The sequence below is a fragment of the Penaeus vannamei genome, chromosome 41 (assembly GCF_042767895.1).
Source record: "Penaeus vannamei isolate JL-2024 chromosome 41, ASM4276789v1, whole genome shotgun sequence".
Lineage (NCBI taxonomy): Eukaryota > Metazoa > Arthropoda > Malacostraca > Decapoda > Penaeidae > Penaeus > Penaeus vannamei.
In genome coordinates this window covers 8,993,414-9,020,913 of record NC_091589.1, presented here as the reverse complement: position 1 = coordinate 9,020,913, position 27,500 = coordinate 8,993,414, and the positions used below count along the sequence as shown (strand labels likewise).

Here is a 27,500-nt window from a genome sequence, read left to right as displayed (position 1 = left end):
AATGATTCATCCTTGGAAGTTCTTATTTTAACATATGTATCAATGACAGCTGTTTTGCGGACAATCTCTGTACGAGTGTATTCTTTTCCATCCCCAGTCTTGAAGGTGCGAGTGATGCGCAATAACCGACCTGTAAAACAAAGGTTTATTGCATTTTTTTCCTGCTTTTGTGAGCTACTACCTGAAGACACAAAGTCAATAGGATATGAGCTGACCAAATTTGGCAAAGGATAAAATCACACAAACCTGGAGTTCCAAAACCAAACTGAGAATTCTCATCATCTTCCTTCTTTGTTGCTTTCTTCTTATCACCGTCTTTATCATCTTCTCCCATAATCATTTTTTGTAGTTCTTTTCGCTCCTGTTCTTCTTTCTCCAATGTCATCTTTATAAGAAAAAACACTGATCAGTATATAAATCGTTGGAAGGAGTGAAATCTAACAGTGGACCTGATCAACCCACTAACTCGGAACCTGTTGTCTCTGCAATTACTTTAGTGAGGGTTTCATCCTTACATATCTATAAGAAATCCTTATTTTCTTAAGTTGTATTAAATAATAGTGCTAATGCATATCAAGCCATACAAGTAACTGGAAGTCAGACAACTATATTTGTCAATATATCCTGACATACACTGACTGAGATGATCTATAACCTCTAACATTTCTATGCTTTTCAGACACTTCCCATAAGTATAATCTTAATCTAAAATAATCTTTGGTATTTAAATTTCTGTCGTATAAACAGAACCTCAAAGTTACCATCATCTCAAAACATACAAAGAGGAGCTATAATGCAACCCTATTTTCTTACTGTACCCTCTCCACTATACATGCTGTTCAATTTACATTTGAGTATCCCATGTCCACATCAAAACACTCAGATGGCAAAACTAAGAAGTCATTAATGTCACGATTTAAGCCACATGTGGTTGATAACAATCTTCTGGTCAAAATAGTACTAAGCAATTGTATTGGAAGCCATAATTCTACAATGTTGTCATGAGGCACTGTTTTCATTATCCTTCACCAAATTATAACAAACCTGAGATCATACTGGAAGGTGCACAGTCATTTGAAAAATTCTTTATGAAAACTTTAAGGCTGGACCTAAAACCTGTAACACACCTGGGATGAGGTCTTCTTATTAGCAAGGATGTTCTCAATGTATTTTCCTTTCTCTTCCATATCAGAATCATTATCTTCCTCTTCAGAAGATCCCTCATCTGTTGACAAGACCTCCTCTGAAGCCAACACACGGTTCTGGAGGTCAAAAATTCGCTGGCATTCTTCTTTGTACCTATAGAAAAACAAGAGAAAAAAGATAACACTTACATACTGAAACTGATATTCCTTAACACACTCTTGACAGGAACATCAATCAAGTATGCATGATCAGACCACACGATTCACTCATACCTTTCCTGGTGCTCAGCAATTGAGAAGCGATTTCCTCTTGAAAATTTGTTCATGCCTTCCTCTCCTGCCTTCGCTTTCTCAGTAGACAATGTTCGAACAACATCAATGACTTCCCATCTCGTGAGTTTTTTAATCTGTAAAATAAAACTTCTGTAAGTTCTTTTCATACCAAGAATAATGATAAAAAAGAGATACTCTTGTGATCTACTCAATTTTTCTTTCCTTTAAATTCAGTGAATAATTTGCAGTTTATCTTACCTCTTCTTCTGGCACTCCATATTGTCTTAACAAGTTTTTGGCATTGTTTAAAGAAAGCCTTCGAAGATCAGCATCTGTCCCTGTAACTGTGCGTTTTGGCTGCTGCTCCTGTTCCTCTTTGTTTTGCGTAGGTTTGTTAGGAATTCGGATATATGAGAAGCCTTCACCGCATCCTGATAAGAAAGATTGAAAGAAATCGCTGTTAAATACTTTCTCGATTGACTGTCATCTTTGTTGTTTCTGACTTTTCTGTTCAGTTCTAAGTTTCTTTATTTGTTTTGTATATAGTATATAAATATTAAAAAACCTGCAGCCTAAGGTGGTTGTAAATCATACAAAGATACACAAAAAAATCAGACCTGTTGGATCTGCTGGTCCAGTGAGCTGCAGCAAACATTTCCCTCTCACTGCCTGGATGTATGCTCTTGTTGTGTGCCATGGTGCAACCTGTCATATAATGCAAATCTTGAGAAATAACAATGGCTTATCTTTTATTCGCAAAGCAAATGTAAAAAAAAAAAAAACCCACTGAAATGAAGGTCTTTTCTTTTCCCATTATCCATCAGTAAAAAGGAAAGAGAAAAAAAGACAATACCTTGATTTCGTCATCTAGTTTCTGAGTGTCATCATCGTTGTCATCCTCAAGGGCGGAAAGGAACTTGTCTCCATAACCTGCATCCTTTAGACGTTGCTCAGCTGCACACATACTGAAGAAGGCACAGCACTGCTCTGGCGATACCATAGCTCTGATCTCCTCCTCAGTGGGCAGTCTAAACTCTGGCTTAATTACCCACCAGTTGCTGCAAATAAACAATATAGGTGTTTGGATTTTAAAGTAAAAATGAATTTCAGCAATTACACATCATGCCATTCTTACATTCATTCTCTGAGACAGAAATAAGATAAGAGAAAAGAAGGGAAAGGAAAGGAAAGAGGTGGTAAGTAGAGGAGCAAAGAGAAGAGAGAATGAATTAGAAAGAAAAACTATAAACTTTAATGCACAGTCTAGACTACTGCATATTGAATTATAAAAGAATACCTAAGTTACCAGAACCCTGTGACCTCACCTGTCAACACCTGTACGCTTGAAGTCAGCACAGGGTTTGAGCCTTTTACGGATAGAGCTTTCAGAATGAGCAGGAAAAGCCCTTTTGATTTCGTCCATTTTTATTCTTCTTGGATTATCTTTACTCTTCCAGAACAATCTGTAGATAAATACCTGAAAAAAAAAAGACATTACATATAATTTTAGCCATAGCTGCCTTGATATGTTGCAGATAATATTTTCACACCTACGAATAACAATAAAACAAACAAGCGTCCATCCCAACCTGGAGGAAATCCCTTATGAAGTTGTTGGCTCTCTTGGAATTTGGTCCTGGTGTTTCATAGAGAGGACATTCCTGACCAACAGTGAAAAGTCCGTCCACTTCTCTTATGCTGTATCCATTACGTGTTCGCAAGACCAGGAAGTCCGTATATGGGATCTGATTGTTTAAAAGCATGAAAAATTAGCTATACAATTTTTTTCTTCTTCTTGGTTTAATATTGGTACACAAATAAGCCACATTCATTATGCATACAAAAGATAAACAACTGCCCCTTCAAGGTTTCTCCTAATACATAAATACAAAAAAAACTACAAGGTACTTACTTTATGCTCATACATTGGGGCTCTATACATATTATTCTCAATAGTCTGGATGCTTTGCCCTGGATGCATGGCACCCAGGAAGGGTGATGTGTGGGCATATGCCGTTTCTCCAAAACGGAATTCTGGTGGACCCTTGTCATTGCCAGCTTTTCTCTTATAATAATTCTTGATGCGCGTTGCCATACCAACCTGTTAAATTTAATTGCCTTATAACATAACTGTAACAACTTCATTGACTGAACTAGTACTTTCTAATATTTGAAAAAATATCATATCAACATAAATCAAACTATATCAACCAAAAATATAAACCATACCTGAGACAAAAGAGGAGGATACTCTTCACAGTACTCTAACAAGATGATGTCGCCGTCTTTGCCCGTGAGATCTTCAGGAGTTCTCATAAAGAAGACATCTCCGCCACCAGATGCCAGCCTCTCATTCTCACGTTGCTGTGTTATATTACATTATCATTAAAAATGGGAAGATAAGGAGAGAAAGAGCAAGAAAAAAAACAAAAAAACTGGGGGACTAGATTGTTCATTGCAAACTATATCCAATATCTTTATTTCTCCAATATTCCTTTGTTATCTTACTCTCCTCTATCTGCCTAATCAAGTATCAACTTTAAGACAAGTATGCATAAAAAATCATAGAATACCTGGGAAGAAAAACGAATAAAATGAAATAACATACCTTTGCCTTTTTCTTGATTTCCTTTGTCAGAGGATGGACGGCATGAGGGCCAAGAGTTGACAGAGGCCCATGGGAGTACCTCTTTAAAGGTGGCCGATGGAAGAGTCGTAACTTCTTTTCTCCCATGTACGTTGGAATGAAAGGTGGTTGCAACTCAACCTGAAAAGAGAAAAGAAAGTGGTTAATTAATTTGATATAGATGTTTCTGACCAATCATGATAAATCTCAAACTAGTATGATAAAAAGGATGAAAACCAAAAATAAAAGAAAGAAAGTAAGAAAATATAAATGGTAATGATACTAACATTAATAATCAGAAGCAGAAGAATTAGACAAATGAAAAAAATACATGTACACACATATAAATAGGAGAAAAGAAACAAAGAAAGAAAACTGGAAAAGAAAGAAAGGACGACAAACAAAGACATCCCCCCTGAAAACTTACCACAGGTGTAGAGTGCTGGAGGAGCCCGCCGCCCATGGACATCTTGATGGTCTGTTCAGATGACTTAGGCTGGTAATACTCATCATTAGATATATTGAATGGATCCTTGTCAGGCGACTTGGGGGGTGGAGGAGGGGACTCTTCCTCGATGGTGGTGATGACTCCAGCTTTGCCGAGGAGGATCTTTGACTTCTTCACGTGGGGGTGAGGGATTTTGACCTTGACAGGGGCATCAGCTGTGGGGCAATAGGACTATTAATGCTGTACTAAGGTATGATAGTTGTCTGAGGTGTGGGTAAGAACAATTCTGTTTCTCTGTTCCTCTCTTTAATAAATCTAATTCTGCAATGAACAAAAATGGTAACTCTGCTACCATCTCCATTGCATAATACTTTAACTTTGTTTTAGAACAACACATTTCACCAATTACTCAAATGCATATGGATATAAATGCTATCATCAAAGTACATAACTTTCCTCAGCGTTCATATCCAAAAGTACTCTACTAACTAGCTATTCTTTCTTTACCCTGTTGATACAGTGCATGTATGCATCCACTGTCCACTCTGGTTTTGTTATGTCAATTTCTTTTTAAATGTAGCTGGCTCCAAAAACACTCAATTAATAAGAAATTGATTACCTGGCCTAGCTGACTTCATCTATCTACATTATTCATTGAATTTTAGGAAGGATTTTTTTAATAACCAATATGATCATAATTGTTAACTGGGTTATTAGTCATCTTTAGCTCTGAATAATAAAAAGTTAAATTTTGAACTGCAGAAATCTCATTGTGAGAATTCCCACTGCCACCAAGTTCAAGCCAAGAATCTTAAACAAGCATCTTTTCACACAGGACAAAGTACAACTACCTTGGGCAAGGGTGGAAGGATCCACATCTTCTGGAATTCCAAGAATGATGTTCTCATCGTTGGGATCGAGTGTCAAAACTGTTGGTTCGGGGATACTGTCCATGTTCTCTGGGTCCCAGATGATGTTGTCTTCCCATCGACCATACACCAGCTCCTCATTCTCCACAGGGAAGATAGAGTACCATGTGTCGTCTAAGTTGCCTTTACTGTTGGATGGATATATGGGACCTGCATCATCACTGGCATTTTGTTCCACTATACAGATATAATTCACCATGTGAAAATTCAATTTATAAATAGAGAAGTAATGCCATAATAAAAAGGCCAATAAGTAAACTGAGAAATAAAAAATAATCATTGTATTTACCAGAACCAAACCTAGCACACACCCCATGCAAAAGAAACCAAACAAACTAATGAAACTTACGGCATTTGGCTTTTCGTTTTGGCTGCTTTTGCTGAGGCAAAAGGTGTGGTCACCTTAGAGGGCTGGCTGAATGCTTGTGCTGTCCTGTTGTAACTGCTCGGCACCCACCCGGCAGCCATGTTCTTCCGTTTCTGATTAAGCTGCAAGTGATAATATTGACCAAAGTGGACGAAGCCTATCCAAGCTAATACTGAATTCAAATGATTCCTTCAATTTCAAGTGACTTGGCACAAAGTATTACTTTACATTTTCTTTAAATTACTGATTATACACTAAAAATATGCATTCAATTGTTTCTACACTATTCTGGTCCAAGAATATATATCAGCATAATAACTCATTCTTACATCTAAAAAGAATACACTGTCACAAACCATATGAATTTCTCAATTAATTGGTTATGGTATAAACCAAAAAATATACATGTACAGTAAAAATACATGTTAGGAGAAAGAAAGTTTTTTATGTTCATATAAATACCCTAAACAGTTTGTAATGCTAAAAGATTATAAACCTAATGCTGCCTACATATTACTTCTGTTTTCAATTATCAGAAGTATGTTTGATCTTTTAATAGATGGCAGAAAAGCTTGATGGCTGTGTCACTGGAGAGAAAAAATAAATATACACATATGTACATAAAGACATTGGTAATGGTCAGAGAGTAAAAGTTCTCCTAAACAGAGCTCAATACGTTGTCTTAACATTTCTAAATCATAGCTCAAAAATCTGTATTATTTCATTATCACTACAAACAGGGCAGACAAATGCACAAGAATCGCAGCTCAGGCTGTTTCAACGTACTTTATGCTTGATGTCATCCCCATTCCAGATGATGTCTTCCTCCCAGTTGTACTGTGTGACCATGTGGAAGCAGTCATCTGGGAACTCTTCCTCGTTGTCTGCATCATAGCCGTTCATCTTGGGTACCATCTTCAGGGGCTGTTCAATCTCAGGTTCCTCGGTCTTCATTTCAATTTTCTCTGGTGGTTTTATTTCCTGCAACTAAGACAACCATTGAAAGAAATCCTACAGCTGTATATGAATGCTGCAATGATGATCTGTATAAAATCATGATAAATGCAATTTTCCCTGAATATGATATGTGATGATAATAAATTGGTTTAACAAATTAAATTCTACACATTAACCCCAAGCCGCCAGGCATGGCATGTAAGCACATGCCCTGTCCATTGTGTGTGTGTTGAATTTAGTAATCTTTTCATACATATAGATGGCTCCACAAGTACTTAGTCACAATATCAAATTTTCCTTCTAGCAATAGCATACATATTTACCTTCACTTTGAAGCCATAGTCAAAATTCCCTCCTGCCGGTGGAACATCTAGCATGTCATACCACAGCTGCGCTGGACCATAACGCCAATCAGCCTCATGAGGTCTGTTAGGGTCTCGTTCGCCAATCTTACCACCTTCGTTTTTTTGGCTTGCAGTGGTTGTATCTTGTTCCTGTGTTTGGCTAAAACGTACCTGAAGAAAAAAAAGAACAATTATAATTCCTAAACAGTCTCCCAATCTTTAAATCCTTTCACACTTATGTCAGACTGGAAAAAAATTTCACTTTATGAAACATATAACCTATATCAACTTTGTCAAGGAAAGTAGAGATACCAAAACCACTTACAGCATCATCTGGAAAACAAGTGTCTGGTGGTGGATCGGTTCCAAACTGCAACTCAAACCCGCGTGGAATGTCTGCCACTGATGCTATACTATCTTCACTTGGGTAGCCGTCGTCACTTGACAACATGCTCCTGTCATCAAGACTATGCTGCCTCCTCTTCTTCTTTCTCTTCACTGTTTTCCATATTTTTGGTAGATTTGCCATTTTTCCAGGTCCAAACAGACGTGAGAATCGCAACACCTAGAATAAGAGATAACACAAATCATCAAAATGTCAAAGAGAACATAATGCATCATTATTCTAGAATAAATTGGGCCCTTAGCATATGAGAGAGAGAGAGAGAGAGAGAGAGAGAGAGAGAGAGAGAGAGAGAGAGAGAGAGAGAGAGAGAGAGAGAGAGAGAGAGAGAGAGAGAGAGAGAGAGAGAGAGAGAGAGAGAGAGAGAGAGAGAGAGAGAGAGAGAGAGAGAGAGAGAGAGAGAGAGAGAGAGAGAGAGAGAGAGAGAGAGAGAGAGAGAGAGAGAGAAAACTTGTAGTGTGATTGTACTTACAGCATCCACTCTGAAATCCGGGAATAATTCTCTGACATCCACATTCTGGTACTTGGATGGCAACATGGCTGCCAGAGGTGTAATAAGCCTTCTTTTGTCACCAGGGGGTGTTGTGGTGCCTGCTTCTGAGGTCTTTGGTGGAGGCGGCGGCATGAGTTCGGCATCAGACTTGTTGATACCACTGTCATCCTCATCTGCATCGTAGTCTTCTCCTAGAAAGTATGGAATAATCAATAACTCAAAATATAACATTCTAGCAAAGATAGAGGGGAAGAAAAAAAAAAAAAAAAAAAAAAAAAAAAAAATCAACAATTTCGATAGGCTTCCTGTTTGCATTATATTGCAAAGTATTGTGACCTGAGCTATAGAATAATCCAATTGCTCATAGCTACACAAATATTTTAATTGTTTGATATATAAATTATTTACCATCGTCTTCTTCTTGAGCAAGAGCATCTTCCTCAACAGCTTCATTGATGTCAGAGTAATCTACAGCAGAAGGACTTTTTTCTAATACCTCTGAAAGAAGGAAAAACAAAGATTGTACTTCGGAAAAGAGGGTAGATGATATTCATAATCTGCATCATGATAATGAATATTCCAACCAGTCAAAAAAAGACAACCTTTTGATTTATGTACCTTCATCGTCATCACCCTGCTCATCCTCATCTTCATCCTCCTCATCATCATCTTCCCCATCATCTGTAACTTGGCGCAGCAGTGAACCTAATCCCAACCGCGATAGGGAGGCCAGCTGACGCTTACATTCACCATCAAAGACATCTCCCTCCAATTGTCCATGTGCGTCAATGTTACCGAAGAGGAAGCTAGTGAGGGACAGGGTCTGACTGGTGGCTGCTCCCCCCTCATTTGCATCCTCTTCATCGCTGTCCCCCATCCTGGAACTGAAAAAGCTCTAACCATTTTACTCACACAATGTAATTTTCACTCTGTAATATGCACTCCAAAAAGTAAATATATGCAGCCTATCTGTACATGTATCTTTATTTCTTAGCCAAGTCTTGCGACATGTAAAGGAGAGCACCAACTGTTTTTTATTTTATTTTTATTTATTTTTTTTATCCTACTTGTAATTAGTATGCAAATATATGTAAATTATGAAAACAGACTATTTGTTTTCTCATTTGTCTTTCTGATATACCATCCCACACTTTCCAGAAAACTAGAGAATACTTTTCTTTTCCAGTTTTGACAATTTTTGTCTATTACTTTAGGGAGCTGACATTTTAGTTACATAAAAGGGAGTAATGATTATTACCCCCCCCAAACACCAAAACCCCTTTATTTCTACAGTTTCCCCACTATAGTACTATTCAGGAAATGTTTTGTAGGTATTACTCTGAAAGTAATAAATTGTTAAAATTATATGTCAAATTTAATTAAAACATAGAGAAAATAACACATAACTACCCCTCAACACTGTATTCTCCCTAAAGTGTAATTTCAAGGCTGATACAAATAGTTATTCATTATTCATTCATTATTATATCTGCAAGCTTTCTTCTACTTAATGCTCAACTACTCTATCAGATTTGAGTCAAGGCTTTAGAGAATTTATAACTAGTTGGAATGTGTTTCAATTGAATAGCATAAAAGGCCTCATAAGTCTAGTATGTATAAAATAAAATAAATGAATAGCATAAAAGGCCTCATAGGTCTAGTATGTATAAAATAAAATAAATATCTGAAAGTTGATGTAGCTGTTTCTATCAACTTTACTGAACTCTGTGATCTTAAGTTAGCTGTTATTTCATGCTAGACACAGTGTCTACATTTTTTTCATTGATTTTTTTTTCTCCAGATTTACCATGCTAACTTCAAATTTATTTTTATTCACAAAGTTTTTTCAAGTATAGAACTACCAAAAAAAATCAAAATGTCAAATATAAGAAACCATCTAAACCATAGAACTAAACTGACATTCTTAACATGTTACTAATAACTCACTGTCACAAACAAAAGTTACCAGAGACATTTCACTTCAGATATCATTGAAAATTCATTACACATAGGTTACCATCCCAAAGAATGTTTCTTGTCCATCAACTTTTGATTCTGTGAAACAATCAATTTGATGGTTGTGAATCTGACTGAACTCTGCTGCAGCAGGATAGACAGGCTATTAGGGGCACAAAAAGCTAACACAATTCATAGCCAGTCATAGAAATTCTTAGAGATACTTCTTTGCATGAAACTTGAAGCCTGTCTTAAAATATCTGTGTGTGACGGCTATTCATCAAGGATCTATTGTGATAATTCAGCAAGCAATAGACTCTAATGCAATCACAGTGTTTTGCAATCCACAAGTTACCACTGCAGAATGTGGAATGTTTTATGTAATGCCATTAACCTGGCATTATAATGCAATCATTAGAAAATTTCATAATGCCTTTGCAAGTGTAAAAGTAAGAAGCCTTTCGATTGGGAATGCTAAATAGGCGGCTGGATTTCTTGAGTTCAGTGTGAGGAAAGCGATATTCTCAAGAAGCGGCACTTCCCCAATATAAGTATAATTAAAGGAAACCTCCCTAATGTTTTCCTAATTACTTGAACACCGATAATAACTATTTGGAACAGTAATAAACCGAAAAAACCTGAAAGTGCCGACTAAAAATTGGTCGAAAGATATGAATGCGGTCTCAGATATATCCCTCGATATAGACACTCTTCCGGCACGAAATTCCCTAACAACCAAATACATGAAGGATGCTACGGTATTCATAATCATATGGGAGACAACGAAATGCAGAAATTGAGACAAACGGATGGCAAAGAGATCAATTAGGTGGTCTCACCTCTGTTTATCCCTGACGTTTTGTTTACAACTAATGTGACGTCACAGCTTCCTCTCTCTGCGCATGCGTCGTTTATAGCGCATTCGAGTTAAATATAAGGATTTTTTGGATAATAAAGCAATATCGAAACTTTGAACCTTTTGTTCTAATAAATTAAGAATAGATAAATGGAGTTTTTAAAATCAAGTCTCAAACATTTTTGAGCTACGAAAAAAAAAGTCATCCAATTCGATAAACCATCTTATTGCTAAATAAAGTTCAACAAGGCTATACCTATCCGAATGGTACAATATTAATGCAATTACAGAATAAGCTTCTTTATCGAGATTGAAATTTGGTAAGATATATAAACTTATGCTCGAACGCAGAAGTACTGTGAAGAGACACCCAAAAGACAAAACTGTGTCAAGATAACGCTTATCAGGTTGTTAGACGGCAGCAATATTTATAGCAATGTCTCTCATGGTTAGTATTCAGATTTAATCCACATTTTTTGCAAAAGAATGATATGAGTGATATATCATGCTCAACCGAATGTCTGTGTTTCTGTAGTTAATAACATTAGTTAGATGTTTACGTGTGATGAATTTAAATGTGTTTTTTGGTGAGGTTTTACACACATTCATATACTGATGAATATATATTTATATGTATATATATATATACGTACTTAAGTCTATATTTTCTTCTATCTGTTTAGGGAATTCATATATGTAACTCAATGAATCAGTTTCATTTTATTTCATCCTTTATTCGATATCTGTAGTTATGTTGTATATGATACTGACATATTTTCGCATATTAAATTGTTGGCTTCTATGTATACTCCAAAATATGTGTCCCTTATAGAAACTATTTTAGTAATAAAGGGTTGCTTGTGATATATACTGTCTAGGTAACTAAAGCTTAGAGACATCTCAAAGGACCCAGTCCAAGAGCGCAGAAGAGACAGACGACGCAACTACAGCTTGAAGCTATTCTGGATATGACAGCAATCTGTCAGAACTAAAACTATTAGTGTTGGTAGTCGGAATCTATTTTGAGCAAGAACCTTCGGTTTATCAAATTGAGCTCATTATGTCAAATCTTCGCAGTTTTTGTCTTAAGTTCTGTACTGATATTATCATCAATACAGTAGACCTTTGGTTTGCTAAGACCACTAGCAATCATTTACAGCTGTTCATCTGTAAGACAGGAGGTCACATAAATGACCCATGGCAGTTGAGGTCGAATCATGTAATCCAAATCTATCCCACACTCTGCTGACATCCAATCGCATCATGAGTAGTTGAGCCTGCCTGAGTTTTGTATAGCAAACAGTTATTCACTTGAGTGGCATTGGCTGCATTCCTTAAAAAGATGCAGCCCCTCATTTCCTAAAAAGAAGTCCTCTATGCAACAGCCAAGAATGTAAAGAGCAGGGTTAAGATATGCTATGAATTTCTCACTCAAGCAGCTTACTGCCTGTAATCCCCAGTGAGTGGCTTGGTATGGCACTCCCGGTAGAAGGGGCGTGTATGAACAGCACTATGCAAAGTGCAAAGTAAACAGCAGCATTATCATAACTGCTGAAGATATTAGAAGCATATCAAACGTATTCATTATGATTTAGCAAGAGACTCTGTTCCCTAAACCCTACAATTCCTCTTGCTTGGTTGACAGACAATCAGGCACTAGTCTTTCACAAGTATTTCAAGATCAATATTTGATAGTAAATCGAGGGAGGTTTTAGTTCTTGATTTACAATTTCTGTCTTCTCCCATGAGGTAGTAGGACCGGGGAGCCCCTCTGAATTCTTTATAAAACCTGATTTCACCTTTTTTTTTGTTTTTTAGTCAAATGGTTCACATTTTATGTTTTACCCTTCATTAAGCCTGCTGCAATTCCTTTCCAACAATTAGGGTCATAGTTGTAACTGTACTCATTTTCAGTTGGAAATGACCTCAGATGAATAGTTCAAGTCCTATTAGTTCTGATATTGTTAGTATTTTTTATGAGGCAAAGAGTTGCTTATATATCAGTTTTCAAGAAGGAAATACTTGTGTCCTGTACTAACAGAGAAATTAATACATGAATAATACTGTTTCCCCATTCATTCACAACTAATATACATTTCCAGCACTCCAGAGTAAGCAATAATCAGTTCGTTATATTTGACTATTATATCATAAAGTAGGAGTTAGAGGACAAAAAGGCCTTTTGGTTAGTGTGATGGTAAACCCAAAGAAACTTGGGCAAAGCTAATTAGTTTATTAAATTGTTGGTATTACTTGCGTAACCTCCCACTAAGCCACAAAGTAATTTTATACTGTGTAAGCACTGAAAGTAGGACCAGATATTATGATAGGAGGTATTTATAGATGTAGGTACCTGGCTATTTTTTATATGCATTATTGGGAGATTGAAGCTTCTTAACATTTTTGTCTAGTGATAGCCTCACTCCTTTTTACTTTTTTGTTTTACATACATAATGTTGATGTATGTATATATTTACAGTCTTCAAATTGGTTACTGTATTAATAATTGCTTCTTTTGAAGGTTCCAAAGAGTAGACTATATGTATTTTCCTTTTTTAACTTTATCAACACTGTTTCAGGTACATGAATTCACTGTTGAGATGACCTGTGAAGGTTGCTCAGGTGCAGCTAAGAGGGTCCTAGGAAAACTTGGTGGTAAGTCCAACTTGATTAGTGAATTGCAATTCATAAAGGCAAACAGATATGAAGTACAAGATATCAAAATAATGACTATTGTAATAGTATTTTTGTTTTAGGAATGATACATTTTTTAGTGACATAGATTGAAATAGGATATTTGATGATTCATAATATAAAGTATACTCCATATAATCATTGATTCAATTATCTTTTCAGATAAAGTCTCCAATGTTGACATTAACCTTGAAACCAAGAAGGTTATTGTGACCAGCACTCTCTCCTCAGACGAGCTGCTTGAGACCTTAAAAAAGACTGGAAAAGAGGTCACATATCTTGGAGGGAAAGCTGCCTAAGTTGCAACATGTGACAATTTTTCAGTTTCTGGCTGTGGCAGCTGATGGGAGATTAGAACAACGTTATACACACTATGTGATGAATATTTGAATGTGTGGTAAATTTCCAAAGCACTATTGGGGCATTGTACAAGGTTTTTGAGTTTTGGAAAGTTGAGATTAAATAAAAATAGTGATCAAATATTGCTAATATCATATTCAAAGTTTATAACAAAGGATGTTGAATTTACTGTATGCCACTTATCATTTTCAGCTTGTCTTTTTGTGGGTCAATCTTGAATTTAGGTCAGCAAGTTTTGACAGCTATTAGTATTTAAGATGTTAAAGTAAAAATGAGAGGTGTGAAATTACTTATTCAGAGTTTCTTAAAAAATCAAGCTCCTATATTGTGATCCATTAAGAATATCATAGTGTAACTGGAAGGTTGTAATATGTTGTCTAAATGCTTTAAGATCCACATGGGCTTTCAGGGTAAACTTAATGCTGTTTGGTGGTACACTGTTGTTTCTCTTAAGAATCACAGTTTATCAGTGTCTTATATATCTGCCATGACAATAGTTAGCATAAAGATGAAATAAGGAAAAGATCTGTCTCTTTGTAAGAGATGATAGGAAAGAAACTTGCATGCATATATATACACACAAATATATAAAAACACATTAGTGCTTAAAGGCTGCCCATCTTTCATAATTCCAGCTGCCTTAAAGTTGTATTTTTTCAAGGAAGTACTTTCTAGGGATTCCAGACGTTTGTAGTTTAATGGCTTAGAGCCATTTGTTGTGTTATTCACCATTGGCTATTTATGTTGAACATTTAAAAAAATGTGTGATGTGTAAGCTTTGTTTCTTTTGTAGGGTAAGAACAGAATAAAGTGACCAGAGTATATATATATGTATATTTTCATATTCCTTCCTAAAGACCAAGAGCTTAGTAAATACTATTGAACTCTTGCCTACCATGCCTTATGATTTACCACAAGAATGTATGCATTCACCTTCATTTTAGTGGGTTACGTTAATGTAGTTATCTGAACTGACTTGCTACATGTGATGATAAAATTTGTTATTGCTTATGCAATTATAGAAGAAAGTTGACATATACATTTGATTCTGAAGAAGAGGCATGTATACTTAAAAGAAATCATATAGAATGATATTAAAAGAAAGAGATGCAATTTTTAATTACTCCATTATTTCTTACTTTACTTGTATTCATTTTTTGTTCATGTCCATTCTCACAATTTCTTATAGTCTTGCCTTAGCAAATATATTTAGGAAAAGGCACAATAATGGCACAGGAAACAAAGATAAATGATTTTAAGGAAACACCTGGGGATGGGCAGGGGTTGAGTAGACATATGAATGGAAGCACAAGTGTCACTGGTTGCCATCATTGCCAAATTGTGTTAGTGTCTAATTCAAAATTGTGAATGGAGATACTGCAGAGTTACTATACTACTATGATATCTTAGAATTCAGTTGTCATTTACTGAATGTTTTTTTTACCTTGATACATCAGCCAAATCTATGTTATACTTAGCTGCCTTGTATTCATAGATGGAAAATAAGGTAAACATTCTGTTATTACATATAAAACAAGTATCATAAGATTATTAAAAGCTGTGAAAAAAACAAAGAATACAGTTATATTCTTCAATACACAAATCAAAATGCAGACAACTCAGATGATTCAAGAATCTACAAGTTGTTTCTAAAACATATGCAGATTTTACTATTACTGGTCTTCTACACTATATATCTGTTTTGGAAAACTAATTATAATTTCTCCAAGATGATTAAAATATACAACTGCGATCAACATAATAGAAAGAAGTATTTAATCTTCATAGTAACAGTAAAAGCAGGAAATAATATACTTTAAGTAAGGAAATCTTTCTATACAGTTTAACCATCTTTGTAAAACCAAGGACATGTTGGTGTCCTTTACATTATCCAGCCAAATGCCAATGTGCTGACTACTTGAAAATATGAGAAATAAACAGCATGAATTCAGGCTATTTATAAAGTAAGTCTGGGCATAAGAAATATCAATACACATGAGTAAATAACCAGATATAATAGTGTGTGTGGATGGAGCCACATTAAAAGCATTAACTTGATTATATGTTACGTTATTCAGTTCGCAAAGAAATAAAAAGCTGGGTAAACATGCCAGTTACTAATATTTAAGTTCTGAATTATCTCTCTCCTTCTTCCCTTTCTCCCACCCATATTCCCCTTTCATCTTTTTTTTATACTCGTTTTCTTATATATTTCTTTTCTCTATCTCACACCTTTATCTGTATTTTCCCTTTTCTTCCTGTCCTCCTTTCCTCCTCATCCATATGTTTCTTTGATTTGTTTGTCCTCCCTCTCACTATATCGTTCCCCCTTTCCATCACTCCCCTCTTTTCAACTTTTCTTTTTAGAGAGGTGCTCATAGTTTCTATCTCTTATTCTGTTTCTCTAATTTCCCTTTCTCTTTCTTTCTTTCCCACTTCCTCCTTGCAGAGAGTTCTACATGTTTGTTTGTCTACGTTCCTCCCCTCTTTCTCTTTCCAATTTCCTCCTCTTCTCTCTGTTTGTATTGTCTGTCTGTCTTCAATTCTAAATATAATTTTTATGTATATGTATATAAAATTGCATTCTTCATTCTCGTATCCCACGCTGCAGCGTTGGCAGATGGTTGATCTTTCCCTTTAAATCCCAGCTGATTGGCGGGTTTTCCAATGGTGCCACATCAGGCTATACAATCCTTCAAATAATAACAAATAGTAAAAAGCACAGAAAGCGACACCTTTTTATAAAATGACAATAAAATTAAATAATTTTCTTATCTGAATAATTAAGTTCTAATAGTATTCGATATATAGGTATTCATGACATCAAGAAAAGCGGCACCACAGGACCAACAAGCGTCACGATGGCGGTGCGGAGGTGACGTCACTGCGGCCCTCTCGCGGCAGGTTAGTGAAGCTCTGACACGTCGCGTTCAGTGTCAAGCTAGACAGCATCACTGGTGGACGTTATATCCTGTTTGGCCCTTCGTCCATCAACATCAGCCACCATGGGGAGTAAGTTTATCAATGGCATTTTGTGGAATTAGCTTTTAAATTGTATTTATGTGCATCTCAAACCCGCGCAAAGCCCATAGTTTCGTGATTTTGGCCATAAGCCTGGCTTGTTTTTCTAGAATGGAGTCGGCTGACACCTACTTTGAATATTTGTTCGCCGAACGCTGACAATTTAGTCGGAAATGAGCCGAAATCGCATCATTTCTATTCACTGAGTGCTAACGAATACGAAATATTGCTTAAAACTGGGCACAAGGCCGATATAATGCTCTATAGAGCCAAAATCTCGTAGATCAATTTTCACTCCTTTCTTTACAAAATTCACATATTCCATAACCTTTACATCCTCTCTGGTGTCTATAGACGAATATGTAAAAGCGGGGGTATTGAAATCTAATGTTTAAGCCACAGAAAAGCCGTATTTAACCGAAACATATTCCATACCTAGCACAACAGCAGTGCAGTGTGTACCGTCTGTTCTCGGGAATTCCCACTTTCTCTTTAGTTTCAATGTTCCAAATCCACTTTATTACCTTATCTGCAGGTCTACAAAGGGTGTGGTTTATGGCATTTCCAATATTGATATCTCATTGAAAGTAGAACATGTATGATTATGGTATATTTATATCTTGAACATTCATTTTGTTTTTTTCTTTTGTTTCCCTTTTGTTTTCTCCCTTTCTTTATTTGCCTTCTCTGCTGAATCCTAATTCTCAGGATTCACTTTCTCTTTTCTTCTTTCCCTTTGTTCCATATTTAGTGGCCTATTTTCCTCATGACCTTTCTAATCACCTCTTCTCCATTCCATCTGCTTTGACTCTTTCCTATTTTTCCTCCCTTCTCTGCGCCACAATCTATTTTCTCCTCTTCTCATTCTTTTTTCTCTCCTTTCCGGTCTCTTCGCTCCTAATGCTACCTCAATTTTTTTTTCTCTCCTATTCTACCTTATTATACTCTCTCCTCCCCCTCTTACTCATGCTCTCCTCTTCTCACCTCCTTTACTTCATGCTCTGCTGCTGCCTCCTTTTTCTCCTCCTACTCCAATTTATCTCCTTTTCTCCACATTTGTAATCATCATACTTTCTCCACCTCCTTTTCTCTTCTGCCATTCCTCCCCTTCCCCTCTCCTCCCTTCCCTATCCCAAAGAGCAACAACAGTAACTAACGAACCTCCATTTTCCCTCCTCTCTTTCAGTCAAGTTCCTTGAGGTGATAAAACCGTTCTGCGCGGTCCTCCCGGAGATTCAGAAGCCTGAGCGGAAGGTCCAGTTCAGGGAGAAAGTACTATGGACTGCCATCACTCTCTTTATCTTCCTTGTCTGTTGCCAGGTGAGTTCTTTTTAATTTTTTGAAATGAACATACATATTTTAGGGCTTATATTTTTGTTTTTCTATATATGTAATATTTGGGAAGATGACCATATGATGTGCAGAAACCGAATACCAACTGCAGTTTGCAGTTTTTATGAAATGGTTCTGATATTATGATTGAATATGAAATACCTCTGTTAAGGTTTATAAAGTACATATGGCATTATATGTATCATGAATGATAGTTTTTTGGTAAATGTTGAGAGCACATATGCTGTCTTTTAAAATGATTTTTTTCTGATAAATGTAGTCCTGTGCTCGAACAAAATGTTTTTAATTTGCTGTGATAAGCACTTTATAGCTTACAATGTGAACTTCCAATATGATAGTAGTACATCAACCTGTTGAAGCTGTTAGTGTTTACATACACACCATGTCCACTGTGGTTTTAGTTTAGGTTTGTTTGTGTAAATAGGCCCACCAGAACTGTCACCAAGCAGTCAATATCACCAATTTAATATTTTCCTTGATTTTTGGATAGATTCTTTATTTTCTGTAGCTATTTGTTTTAGCATTATGATGTTTATAATGTCAGTAACAATAAATTTTGTTAAAGCTGATAAACAAAACACTTTCCAGAGAATTCAGGGCTCATATGAGGTCATGTAGGTCTTACTAAATGATTCCTTGGTGCCTGAGCACTTGTAGAGCCATCTGTGTGGCCCCTGTGCTCTGTGCTCTGGTATAAGCTAATACAGCTCCGCTGTGTATATTCAGGCAAAATAGTTTGTTCCTCATTTTATAGAAATCAATAGGAGGGTCTGCAAGTTCTGTCTATAGAATGTGTGTGGAGTGTTACCCATTGATGGATGTGCATTTGTCCTTAAAATTTACCCTGCCCCTTTTTATCCTAAATCTAGTGCTGCCTTGCTGTATCTAGTTTTACAATATCATTGATGGTGTTATAAAGGATATTTTGTAGAATGCAGATACTGATGTAGCTCTCATTGAGAGTACGGGTGAAGTCATATTGCGGGTTGTTCAGCAATATAAGCTATCCGTAAAATATTGATCATTGCCAAGTCTTGTTGGTTTATATTTGATGCGGTATGGAAAGACGTTGACTTCTCATGTGAATCATAGTTTTTGGGAGTTTCATACTGTAGATAGTTTATTCTGGAAATTTTTATCTTGAAAGCATCAAAAATAGATCTGGAGAGTTATCTTGTGTGTGTGATCCCATATCCTAGCTTCTTTTTGTTATCAGTAGATCAGGAACATAGCAACTACACATGTTCAAAGGCTTTCTCCTTCAAATAGCTACCTTGAAAGAAATTTGTGCCTGTGACTGTTCATACAAATCCTTAAAGTTTCTAGTTTTGGCATGTGCTATAGATGCATACACACAAATAAATGGAATGCAAAGCTATGATATGATAATATTGCTTCTGTGCTTTCCATGGCTTGCCCTTTTTAGGCATCTTTTCCAGTGGTTACAGGAAACGCGACACCTCTTGCGCGACAGGAATCAAGCAGATGGTTAACTTTAATCGAGTTGCCAAATGCATTCCTCCTACTTCGGATATTTCATGCATATTCGTACTTCTATTGGATATCTATAACACCGCACTACCCACCATAAGATATCAAAAGCCATCTTGGATATCATATTCCAAAATACTATTTATCTGTTGGAAAAATAACTAGTACAGTAAAATAGCAAACCGTCAACCGTGATCATTCCCATTACATCACAGAAATGGCTGGAGCTTGGAATCCTGTCTCGCCTCCGATCACGAGACAGCATTTGGTGTCGTAGCATGTCTTGTGACACACTAATTGCCACCGGAAAAGATGCCTATTGTAAATAGATTTTTCAAATATCACCTTCCATTTCATGCACTATTGTCACCTACATGATTTAAAAGGAAAGTCTGACAGTATGAAAGCAATTATAAGGAATTTGTAAATAATTGGCCTTTGCCACACAGGATTGGCAGATACAGGAATGCTTATGAAGGATTGGTGGAATTTGGGTCAATTGTATCAATTATTTGTAACCTGGTGATTCTCAGGGCTGGATCTCTGATGGCTGTAGCATCTAGCATTTAGAAGTTGAACTTACTTGACAACTTGTTTACTGCTAACTATATCAAGTCTTTGACTGTAAATATTTGTGGCTTTATTTTTAAGGGAAGTTTGACTTCATGAGCTGTAACTAGCTTAGGTTTATTAACATAGTTAAGGCAGATTTAAGTCTTGTTTTTGTATTCTAGGCTCTTTATAATCACTAATTAGGTATTTTCATATTAAATATTGAGAAATAGATGTGTAGTATATTTTAGTAAATGCTACAACATGCTTATTACTGATACAGAATTCTTCAATTTTTCCTGCATTGATGAAGATTAACGTGTCCATTTTGATTCCAGATTCCTTTGTTTGGTATCATGAGCTCGGACTCGGCTGATCCTTTCTACTGGATCCGTGTGATCTTAGCCAGTAACAGGGGTACACTCATGGAGTTGGGTATCTCGCCAATTGTCACATCCAGTCTTATCATGCAGCTCCTGGCTGGTGCGAAGCTCATTGAGGTGAGTACTTTGACTGATTTGTTAAGTCTTAAACATTTGTGTATTGATTTCCTGAAGGGAAGCAATTTGAAGAATCATAATGCTGATCATGCCTAGGATGATGACAAATGCATAGGGAATCCTAATTCTGCCTTTTCTTTTATAGGTTGGGGACACCCCCAAGGACAGAGCTTTGTTCAATGGAGCACAGAAGCTCTTTGGAATGATGATCACTGTCGGCCAGGCAATTCTTTATGTAATGACTGGCATGTATGGTGATCCCTCAGACCTTGGTGCTGGTGTCTGCCTCCTCATTATCATCCAGCTGTTTGTTGCTGGTCTCATTGTGTTGCTGCTGGATGAACTGCTGCAGAAGGTGGGTGACTCTTTCATGATGTAGATTTTAACATTGTGGATTAAAGAGATGTATTAAGATATGTAATATGAATTATTACTGAATTTATGAATATTGATTTCTTTTTATTGGATTCTAAATGGTTATTTTAACCTTTCAGGGTTATGGTCTTGGTTCTGGTATCTCCCTCTTCATTGCCACAAACATTTGTGAGACCATTGTCTGGAAGGCCTTCTCCCCTGCCACAGTCAACACTGGACGTGGCACAGAATTTGAGGGTGCAATCATTGCTCTTTTCCACTTGCTGGCCACTAGGCAAGACAAGGTATGCTATCATGCACTGTTGCTTGCTTTATATTATGAAATCTTGAAATAAGTTTTAGTTGATTATGAAATATTGAAGGCCCAAGTTATAAAATGTTTGATTTCCAACAGGTTCGAGCTCTCCGTGAGGCTTTCTACCGCCAGAACCTCCCCAACTTGACTAATCTTCTGGCTACTGTTCTCATCTTTGCAATTGTGATATACTTCCAGGTATGGTAATCTATCAGTTGATAAGATAAATTAACATTTCAATCTCCCATCCCCCCAAAGAGAAAGTAACCAAGGTGTTTAAATGGCCCACATATCTTCGTGATTTTTCCTGTGAAACTGCAGAATGTTCTCTTACCTCCCTCAGTACATGGTTAGGAAGACTATTTAATTAATGTGACTTCATCTTAAGTATCAGAAGACTGTCACCATTATTTTAAAATTTCATAGAATGAAAGAACATGTCATATTGACATTATCAACCTTGGGAAGAGTTTCAAATTAGAATAATTAAAGGAAGATGTATAGAAGGTTAAATAGTTGATATACTTTTTAAAATGTAGAAATTATGGACTCAAGCTTCATTTAAAATTTCACATCAGAGTATAATCCTCAGAGTGAAATTAACAATACCATTTTCCCACAGGGCTTCCGTGTAGACCTTCCCATCAAGTCTGCACGTTACCGTGGCCAGTATTCCTCTTACCCCATCAAGCTGTTCTACACTTCAAACATTCCCATCATCCTCCAGTCTGCTCTCGTCTCCAATCTTTACATCATTGCTCAGGTAAGTGTGAACTGAAAGTGTAGCTAGTATCTAGAAAAGGTATGAATGAGAATGAACATCTTCACAATAAGAGATATATTTGACTGATTTCCAATGCATTTTTGTCTGATGTATTTTGGTAAAATACATTTGATGTATTTTGTATATATTAATTCTCATACCTTTTCTACATTTGTCAACATGAATATCATTCATAGTATCTGTCTGTATTCATATATAATGTACTGTCATGCAAATAAAACAATCATTTATTTTCTAAAACCTCTTCAACTTCCTGCTCTACAGATGTTGGCAAACAAATTTCCGGGCAACTTCTTTGTCGGCCTTTTGGGAACATGGTCTGACGTTGGATCAGGAGGCCCAGGACGCACTTCTTACCCAATTGGTGGCCTTTGTTACTACATGTCGCCACCAGAGTCCTTTGGCCACATTCTGGAAGATCCTTTCCATGCCATCATTTACATTGCCTTCATGTTGGGCTCCTGTGCCTTCTTCTCCAAGACCTGGATTGATGTGTCTGGCTCATCTGCCAAGGACGTAAGTTCTAGCTCTTCCTTAAGGTGCGGTTCAACTGGTCTTGTGTATTTGCAGGTCTGGCCATAAGCATGGCTATTTAGGCCAAATCAGTCACTTTGGTGCTAAATCTTGGGTGTTGAGAGAGGCCAGTGATGACACGAATGTGTTTTTCCAGGGTGCAATTAAAATCTATTGTCTGTAATTCCCTTTAAAGAAATTATCAATATCTATAAAGTCATCAAAAGTTATAGTAGAGATTTTATATAAAAAATTTAAGAGTTAATTATCATAAAATTCATTTTATTACCAAAAACAAACAAGAAATGGCTAATTTGAAACTGAGGCTCTACATTCATGTCGATGGCCTGTCAAACTAGTGTTGATAATTTTGAATTGGTAAATAGGTTTCTGTGCTTCTTACTTTTAAAAAATATGCTTTATGAAATCCAAAACTATGGTGAAACAGAACGAGTCCTTGAACTCCATGTTGCTCAAACAGGAAGTACTATTTGTGGTGTTATTCAAGCGAGAGGCATGTACGGTCTATTACGGCGGTGCTTTTCGTAGTTGAAACACTACATCTGGTTGGGCACTCAGACACAAGTTGGGTTTTAGAGGAAGATAAGGCCAGTTAAACCGCACTTTCAAGTATTTTGTTTTTATTTTACCCCTTGATTTTTTGTCTATGCATATCATAAATGTATATATTGTTACAATAGATAAAATGGAATCTATAAAAAAATATAGTATTTTGAATAATGGATGAGCAAATTTGGTAGCCTTGCCCTCTGTTTTGCAGACTATTCATTCTCTGTAATGGTTTGATATCTCCTCATGTATTTTGATTTGATAAGCTGTAAAAGGAACTTTATACTTATGTAAATTTATCTTTGAACAAAGGTTGCCAAGCAGCTGAAGGAGCAGCAGATGGTCATGCGTGGCCACCGTGAGAAGTCCATGATCCACGAACTTAACCGTTACATTCCTACCGCTGCTGCATTCGGTGGTCTCTGCATTGGTGCTCTGTCTGTGTTGGCAGATTTCCTGGGAGCTATTGGCTCTGGCACAGGTGAGTCGAGGAATTTAATGAAAATGGAAAGAAGTGAATGTTATGAAGTGTTTGATATTCAGTAGTTTTTTAATTTTTTATTGTTAATATTATTAATATTGTTATTATTATTATTTTAAAATCCAAATGCTGCATTTGTAGTTTGAAAAAAGCAATTTTTATATTCAGAAATAATTGAAATTCCATGTTGTATTTCAGGTATTCTTTTGGCCGTCACAATCATCTATCAATACTTTGAAATCTTCGTTAAAGAACAGAGTGACATGGGAGGAATGAGCACGCTTCTCTTCTAAGATAGTTGTCCAAGGACCAGTAATTATAACAACCAAATTTGAAGAGATTAACCCCACACAGGCATGCCAACAATGTTAAATGTCGAAGTGTTGGTAATTTTGTGATATTTTGAGCATCATTTCAAGCAGCACAGTTGTGTGGAAACTCGTTAAAAGGTGTAAAGTAATGTATTACTTTTTTTTGTTATTATTGGAATTTTCACTGTGTAAGTGGATTTAATTTATTTTCCCCCACTGGCCCCCTACCTCCCCACCCCACACATTGTGGGGCGTTGTACAAGTTTGATAATTACAGTGGAGAGTCTGTTCATCTCTAGGATCTCTTGGCCTACTTTCTTTGTTAAAGTTTTTGCAAATATTTACTTATGATGGGAGTCCACCTTCCAATTTGGAAAGAGACCTAGTTATATGTGACTGTCTGGCATCACAGTGGAGGTGAAAAGTGCATTTATTGCTCCAAGATGCCTTTCTGTGCTGCCGGTTGGTGCTCTCCGTTGCGTGAGAGGCTGGGATGCGAGTGAGAAATATTGTATAAATGAAATGTGCAAATGTTTCTACTTTTTACATATAAGAAAGATAATGTAATTACATAAAAATGGAAATTCGTAAATTTGTTTTTGTCTCCTTTTGAGTAAGGTTAATATTCTTAGTTACTATATTATCACATTTGAAATTTTGATTGCTGCAACTTGGCATTAATTAGACTGTTGAAAGGTAGGTCTGATTAATGAACGCAAAATTTTTAGGAATTGTAAAGTCAATAAAAGTAAACTATTTTGCCACATAGATGGGATAAGTGCACCTAATAAAAGGACATAAAACAAATAATTTCTATGTTATTTATTGTGCTAGTGAGCTTTGCTAGAATATATTTAGATGATTTTCTACATCATAAAGTCAGTACTCATATTTAACAGTAAACAGAAGCTCGACTCTAATATTAGTAAATCAAACTTTTCATTACCTTGATTTCTATACAATTATGCATAACTTTTGCAGTACTGAAATACTTTCATCATTTAAGGATCTATTGGGGAGATTAAACTACAAATAAAAGACAGGAAACTAAGGAATTACAAAATTGGCTGTAGTTTCACAACAGAAAAAAATGTGACTAGAATGCCTGACTAAGCATCGCAGTGCCCACGAGAGCACACCTTATCCAAGACGTCTATCGCCTCTGGAACCCCCTTCTCTGCAGCCTTCTTTATAAGCTCGTGAGCATCTCTGGAATTTAAGATGAAAGAGTTCTCAGATTTTGGAATTTAAGAGGAGAAATTATTCCATGATTTTATATAAGGTTACAGCAAATGCACTCCTTTTGTTTTCAAGGTTTTTATCAAACCAAAATGTGAAACAAACTTACACCTGAAAAGTAAAAAGCAAAGATTCAGGAAGCAGCCAAGAGCAATCGTATTTATACAAGACGGTCACTCACCCAGGCTTCAGACCGATCTTGTAGCCCTGAAGGTGACCCACAGCCAGATTGTAGGCAGCGTGGGGGTGGCCCTGGTCAGAGGCTTTCTTGAACCACTCCATGGCAGCTGTGTGATTCTTTTCGACACCTTTCCCTGGGGAGTACGAGAGATTGGTTTAATTAATCGGTCCTAAAGGAGGCAAAAAGAACGAAAGAATATTCATGTGTTGGTAAATGAGATTGCTAGATTTCTATTGGGTCTTGTTTTTAAAATTTACACATTCGACAATTTCTGTTATTCTGCCTCATGCAAATTTAGTTTCCATTTTTTCCATGTCCTGTCATTACTTTCATTTTATTCCATTTATTTATCTTCAATGTTTACACCTGAACTTCATTGTCTTCTACGAGTACCTTATTTATCTTTCTCACTTCCTAGTCTCCTCTTATTTTTTTGCTTTTTACACCTATTTCCCACTAATTATTTCTTTATTGTACTTACGTCTGGTTCATCTTTCTCCTTCATCCCCCTCACATACTACTACTCTTTCCCTTGCTTCACCAGTACTACTAAACTTTTTTTTATCTTATCACAGTTACATCTAGATCTGAAGCTTGTACATTATCTACCTTGACTGAACTCATTGGCATACCTATTCCCTCCAGCCTCACTTTCCGCAATTCTGGTAGCGAAACTGTTTCCATCTCCCCGGTTGACTGTCCTGTCTACGGCTAGGATTGGTCAGACTGTGGAACGATGGGCTTGCCTGACCCGTTGCCCATGGGGAATGGGAGGGGGCAGTGAAGGATGCGCCCTGGGAGAGGGACAGAGAAGTACGGGTGAGAGGGAATCTTACCATCCCCCCCTCCTTTCTTTCTCTCTCTCTCTCTCTCCCTCTCCCCCCATCCCCCTCTTTTAAAAGTACAATGCTACACTATTCCCCCTAGAGGCCTCCAAAAGTCCTATGCCAATATTGTCAAGATTACTTTCCGTAGACATGCCCTCCCGCATATTTATAATGGCGGAGATTTCCGACCATAACAGTGTCAGAATTGTTGGCGTCTGGGCCATCTTCTCAACCACTGTCCCTCCACAGTTCGCTGCCTTTGATGTGCCCAACCTGCCATGATTGTTCAGTTTGGCGTGTGCTAATTGTGTTGACTCTCATAATTTATTTTATAGGAGCTGCCTTATCTAACAAGTCTGAGCCTGAGATACCAGTCCTCATATTTAAACTTTGGCCTCACTTTACGCGAAGCCAGACAGGAAGCATGCCGACAAGTTTTTTTTCTCGTGCTTCCTCTTCCACTGCTGTCCTTCGCTCTGCCTATCCCCCTTCTCGCTCTACCCTTCGCATCAGGCTATCTAAACGTTCGACTCCAGATTCTACCGCATCTTCTCCTAGACCTACCCCTTCCTCTGCTCTCAGATGTCAATCTCCTCTTCTTATAATAAGACCTTCGTTCCTCAGACCCCAACCAACACCTTTTCAGATACTCTTGAGGACGTTCAAAAGTAGTCATGAACCAAAATAACACACCTATACCTCACCTCTCCTGAAATCTCTCTGCTCTCATTCCCACTACATTTTAAGTAACCTCCAACTTCCATCCTCCCTGGGCCGTCATTTGTGGGTGGCGGCAGTTCCTCCCTAAGATTGTTCGCCCCCCATCATGGTCTGGCTTGCCCTATCCCCAAGGACCACATTCTAACACATTCTTTTTTACTAAATTACATCCATATAGGTCCGGCTATAGTTTATAAATGGTCCCAGAACACCTATATTGTAAATTTTTGTTCGCTTCTCTCGCCTACCCACCATGTGCCGCATCATATGACGTTGATAAACAATGACATCGCCAGTTCAGATGTGGTCGGAAATATGTGGAAACGGCTCTTATCCCAGGGCGACACCAGTCTGCCATTGATGACACATCCATCAACTGGAGACTGCCATTATGGAAGATCAGTTAGCCCAAGATTAGCGTTGGGTCTGTGGACAA

At 36.9% G+C, this 27,500-nt stretch overlaps 4 protein-coding genes across 10 annotated transcripts in view; 2 read left to right on the top strand and 2 right to left on the bottom strand.

Annotated features, from left to right (window-relative positions):
- Positions 1-10,843, bottom strand: part of Taf1 (TATA-box binding protein associated factor 1) — a 21,393-nt gene extending 10,550 nt beyond the window's left edge. For 4 of the 7 annotated variants that reach the window (XM_027365275.2, XM_027365279.2, XM_027365277.2 and 1 more), the window contains exons 1-22: positions 10,781-10,838; positions 8,604-8,880; positions 8,394-8,483; positions 7,965-8,176; positions 7,415-7,654; positions 7,069-7,260; positions 6,575-6,775; positions 5,771-5,910; positions 5,341-5,549; positions 4,472-4,707; positions 4,027-4,185; positions 3,648-3,782; positions 3,331-3,519; positions 3,008-3,163; positions 2,744-2,895; positions 2,272-2,476; positions 2,036-2,123; positions 1,677-1,849; positions 1,419-1,552; positions 1,128-1,299; positions 247-385; positions 1-130 (exon numbers count right to left, since the gene is read on the bottom strand). The exon at positions 1-130 is cut by the window's left edge and continues 26 nt beyond it. In XM_027365275.2, coding sequence (XP_027221076.1) covers positions 1-130; positions 247-385; positions 1,128-1,299; positions 1,419-1,552; positions 1,677-1,849; positions 2,036-2,123; positions 2,272-2,476; positions 2,744-2,895; positions 3,008-3,163; positions 3,331-3,519; positions 3,648-3,782; positions 4,027-4,185; positions 4,472-4,707; positions 5,341-5,549; positions 5,771-5,910; positions 6,575-6,775; positions 7,069-7,260; positions 7,415-7,654; positions 7,965-8,176; positions 8,394-8,483; positions 8,604-8,862 — 3,611 coding nt within the window. In that variant the 5' untranslated portion in view covers positions 8,863-8,880; positions 10,781-10,838. Of the gene's footprint in view, positions 131-246; positions 386-1,127; positions 1,300-1,418; positions 1,553-1,676; positions 1,850-2,035; positions 2,124-2,271; positions 2,477-2,743; positions 2,896-3,007; positions 3,164-3,330; positions 3,520-3,647; positions 3,783-4,026; positions 4,186-4,471; positions 4,708-5,340; positions 5,550-5,770; positions 5,911-6,574; positions 6,776-7,068; positions 7,261-7,414; positions 7,655-7,964; positions 8,177-8,393; positions 8,484-8,603; positions 8,881-10,780 lie in introns of all 7 variants that reach the window. The other 3 variants (XM_027365276.2, XM_070117969.1, XM_027365278.2) reach the window with 3 other exon arrangements.
- A 259-nt stretch (positions 10,844-11,102) lies between these two features.
- Positions 11,103-14,675, top strand: Atox1 (Antioxidant 1 copper chaperone). The gene is made up of 3 exons (XM_027376680.2): positions 11,103-11,245; positions 13,377-13,452; positions 13,654-14,675. Exons 1-3 carry the CDS (start codon positions 11,234-11,236, stop codon positions 13,788-13,790), a joined length of 225 nt encoding a protein of 74 aa, XP_027232481.1. The 5' UTR covers positions 11,103-11,233; the 3' UTR covers positions 13,791-14,675.
- A 2,050-nt stretch (positions 14,676-16,725) lies between these two features.
- LOC113823952 (protein transport protein Sec61 subunit alpha-like 1) lies at positions 16,726-24,689 on the top strand. The gene is made up of 10 exons (XM_027376685.2): positions 16,726-16,863; positions 18,059-18,192; positions 20,607-20,768; positions 20,914-21,123; positions 21,263-21,427; positions 21,538-21,636; positions 22,061-22,201; positions 22,487-22,738; positions 23,618-23,786; positions 23,985-24,689. Exons 1-10 carry the CDS (start codon positions 16,857-16,859, stop codon positions 24,077-24,079), a joined length of 1,434 nt encoding a protein of 477 aa, XP_027232486.1. The 5' UTR covers positions 16,726-16,856; the 3' UTR covers positions 24,080-24,689.
- A 218-nt stretch (positions 24,690-24,907) lies between these two features.
- LOC113813298 (uncharacterized) overlaps positions 24,908-27,500 on the bottom strand; it is a 14,769-nt gene continuing 12,176 nt past the window's right edge. The window contains exons 5-6 of the mRNA XM_027365272.2: positions 25,518-25,650; positions 24,908-25,306 (exon numbers count right to left, since the gene is read on the bottom strand). Coding sequence (XP_027221073.2) covers positions 25,207-25,306; positions 25,518-25,650 — 233 coding nt within the window. The 3' untranslated portion in view covers positions 24,908-25,206. The remainder of the gene's footprint in view (positions 25,307-25,517; positions 25,651-27,500) is intronic.

Excerpts from the sequence above, each read along its gene's own strand:
- LOC113823952 (XM_027376685.2), top strand. Across the intron at positions 18,193-20,606 it reads TCTTCCTTGTCTGTTGCCAG|ATTCCTTTGTTTGGTATCAT; the intron begins GTGAGTTCTTTT and ends TTTTGATTCCAG. Across the intron at positions 21,124-21,262 it reads TGGATGAACTGCTGCAGAAG|GGTTATGGTCTTGGTTCTGG; the intron begins GTGGGTGACTCT and ends TTAACCTTTCAG.
- Atox1 (XM_027376680.2), top strand. Across the intron at positions 13,453-13,653 it reads GGTCCTAGGAAAACTTGGTG|ATAAAGTCTCCAATGTTGAC; the intron begins GTAAGTCCAACT and ends TTATCTTTTCAG.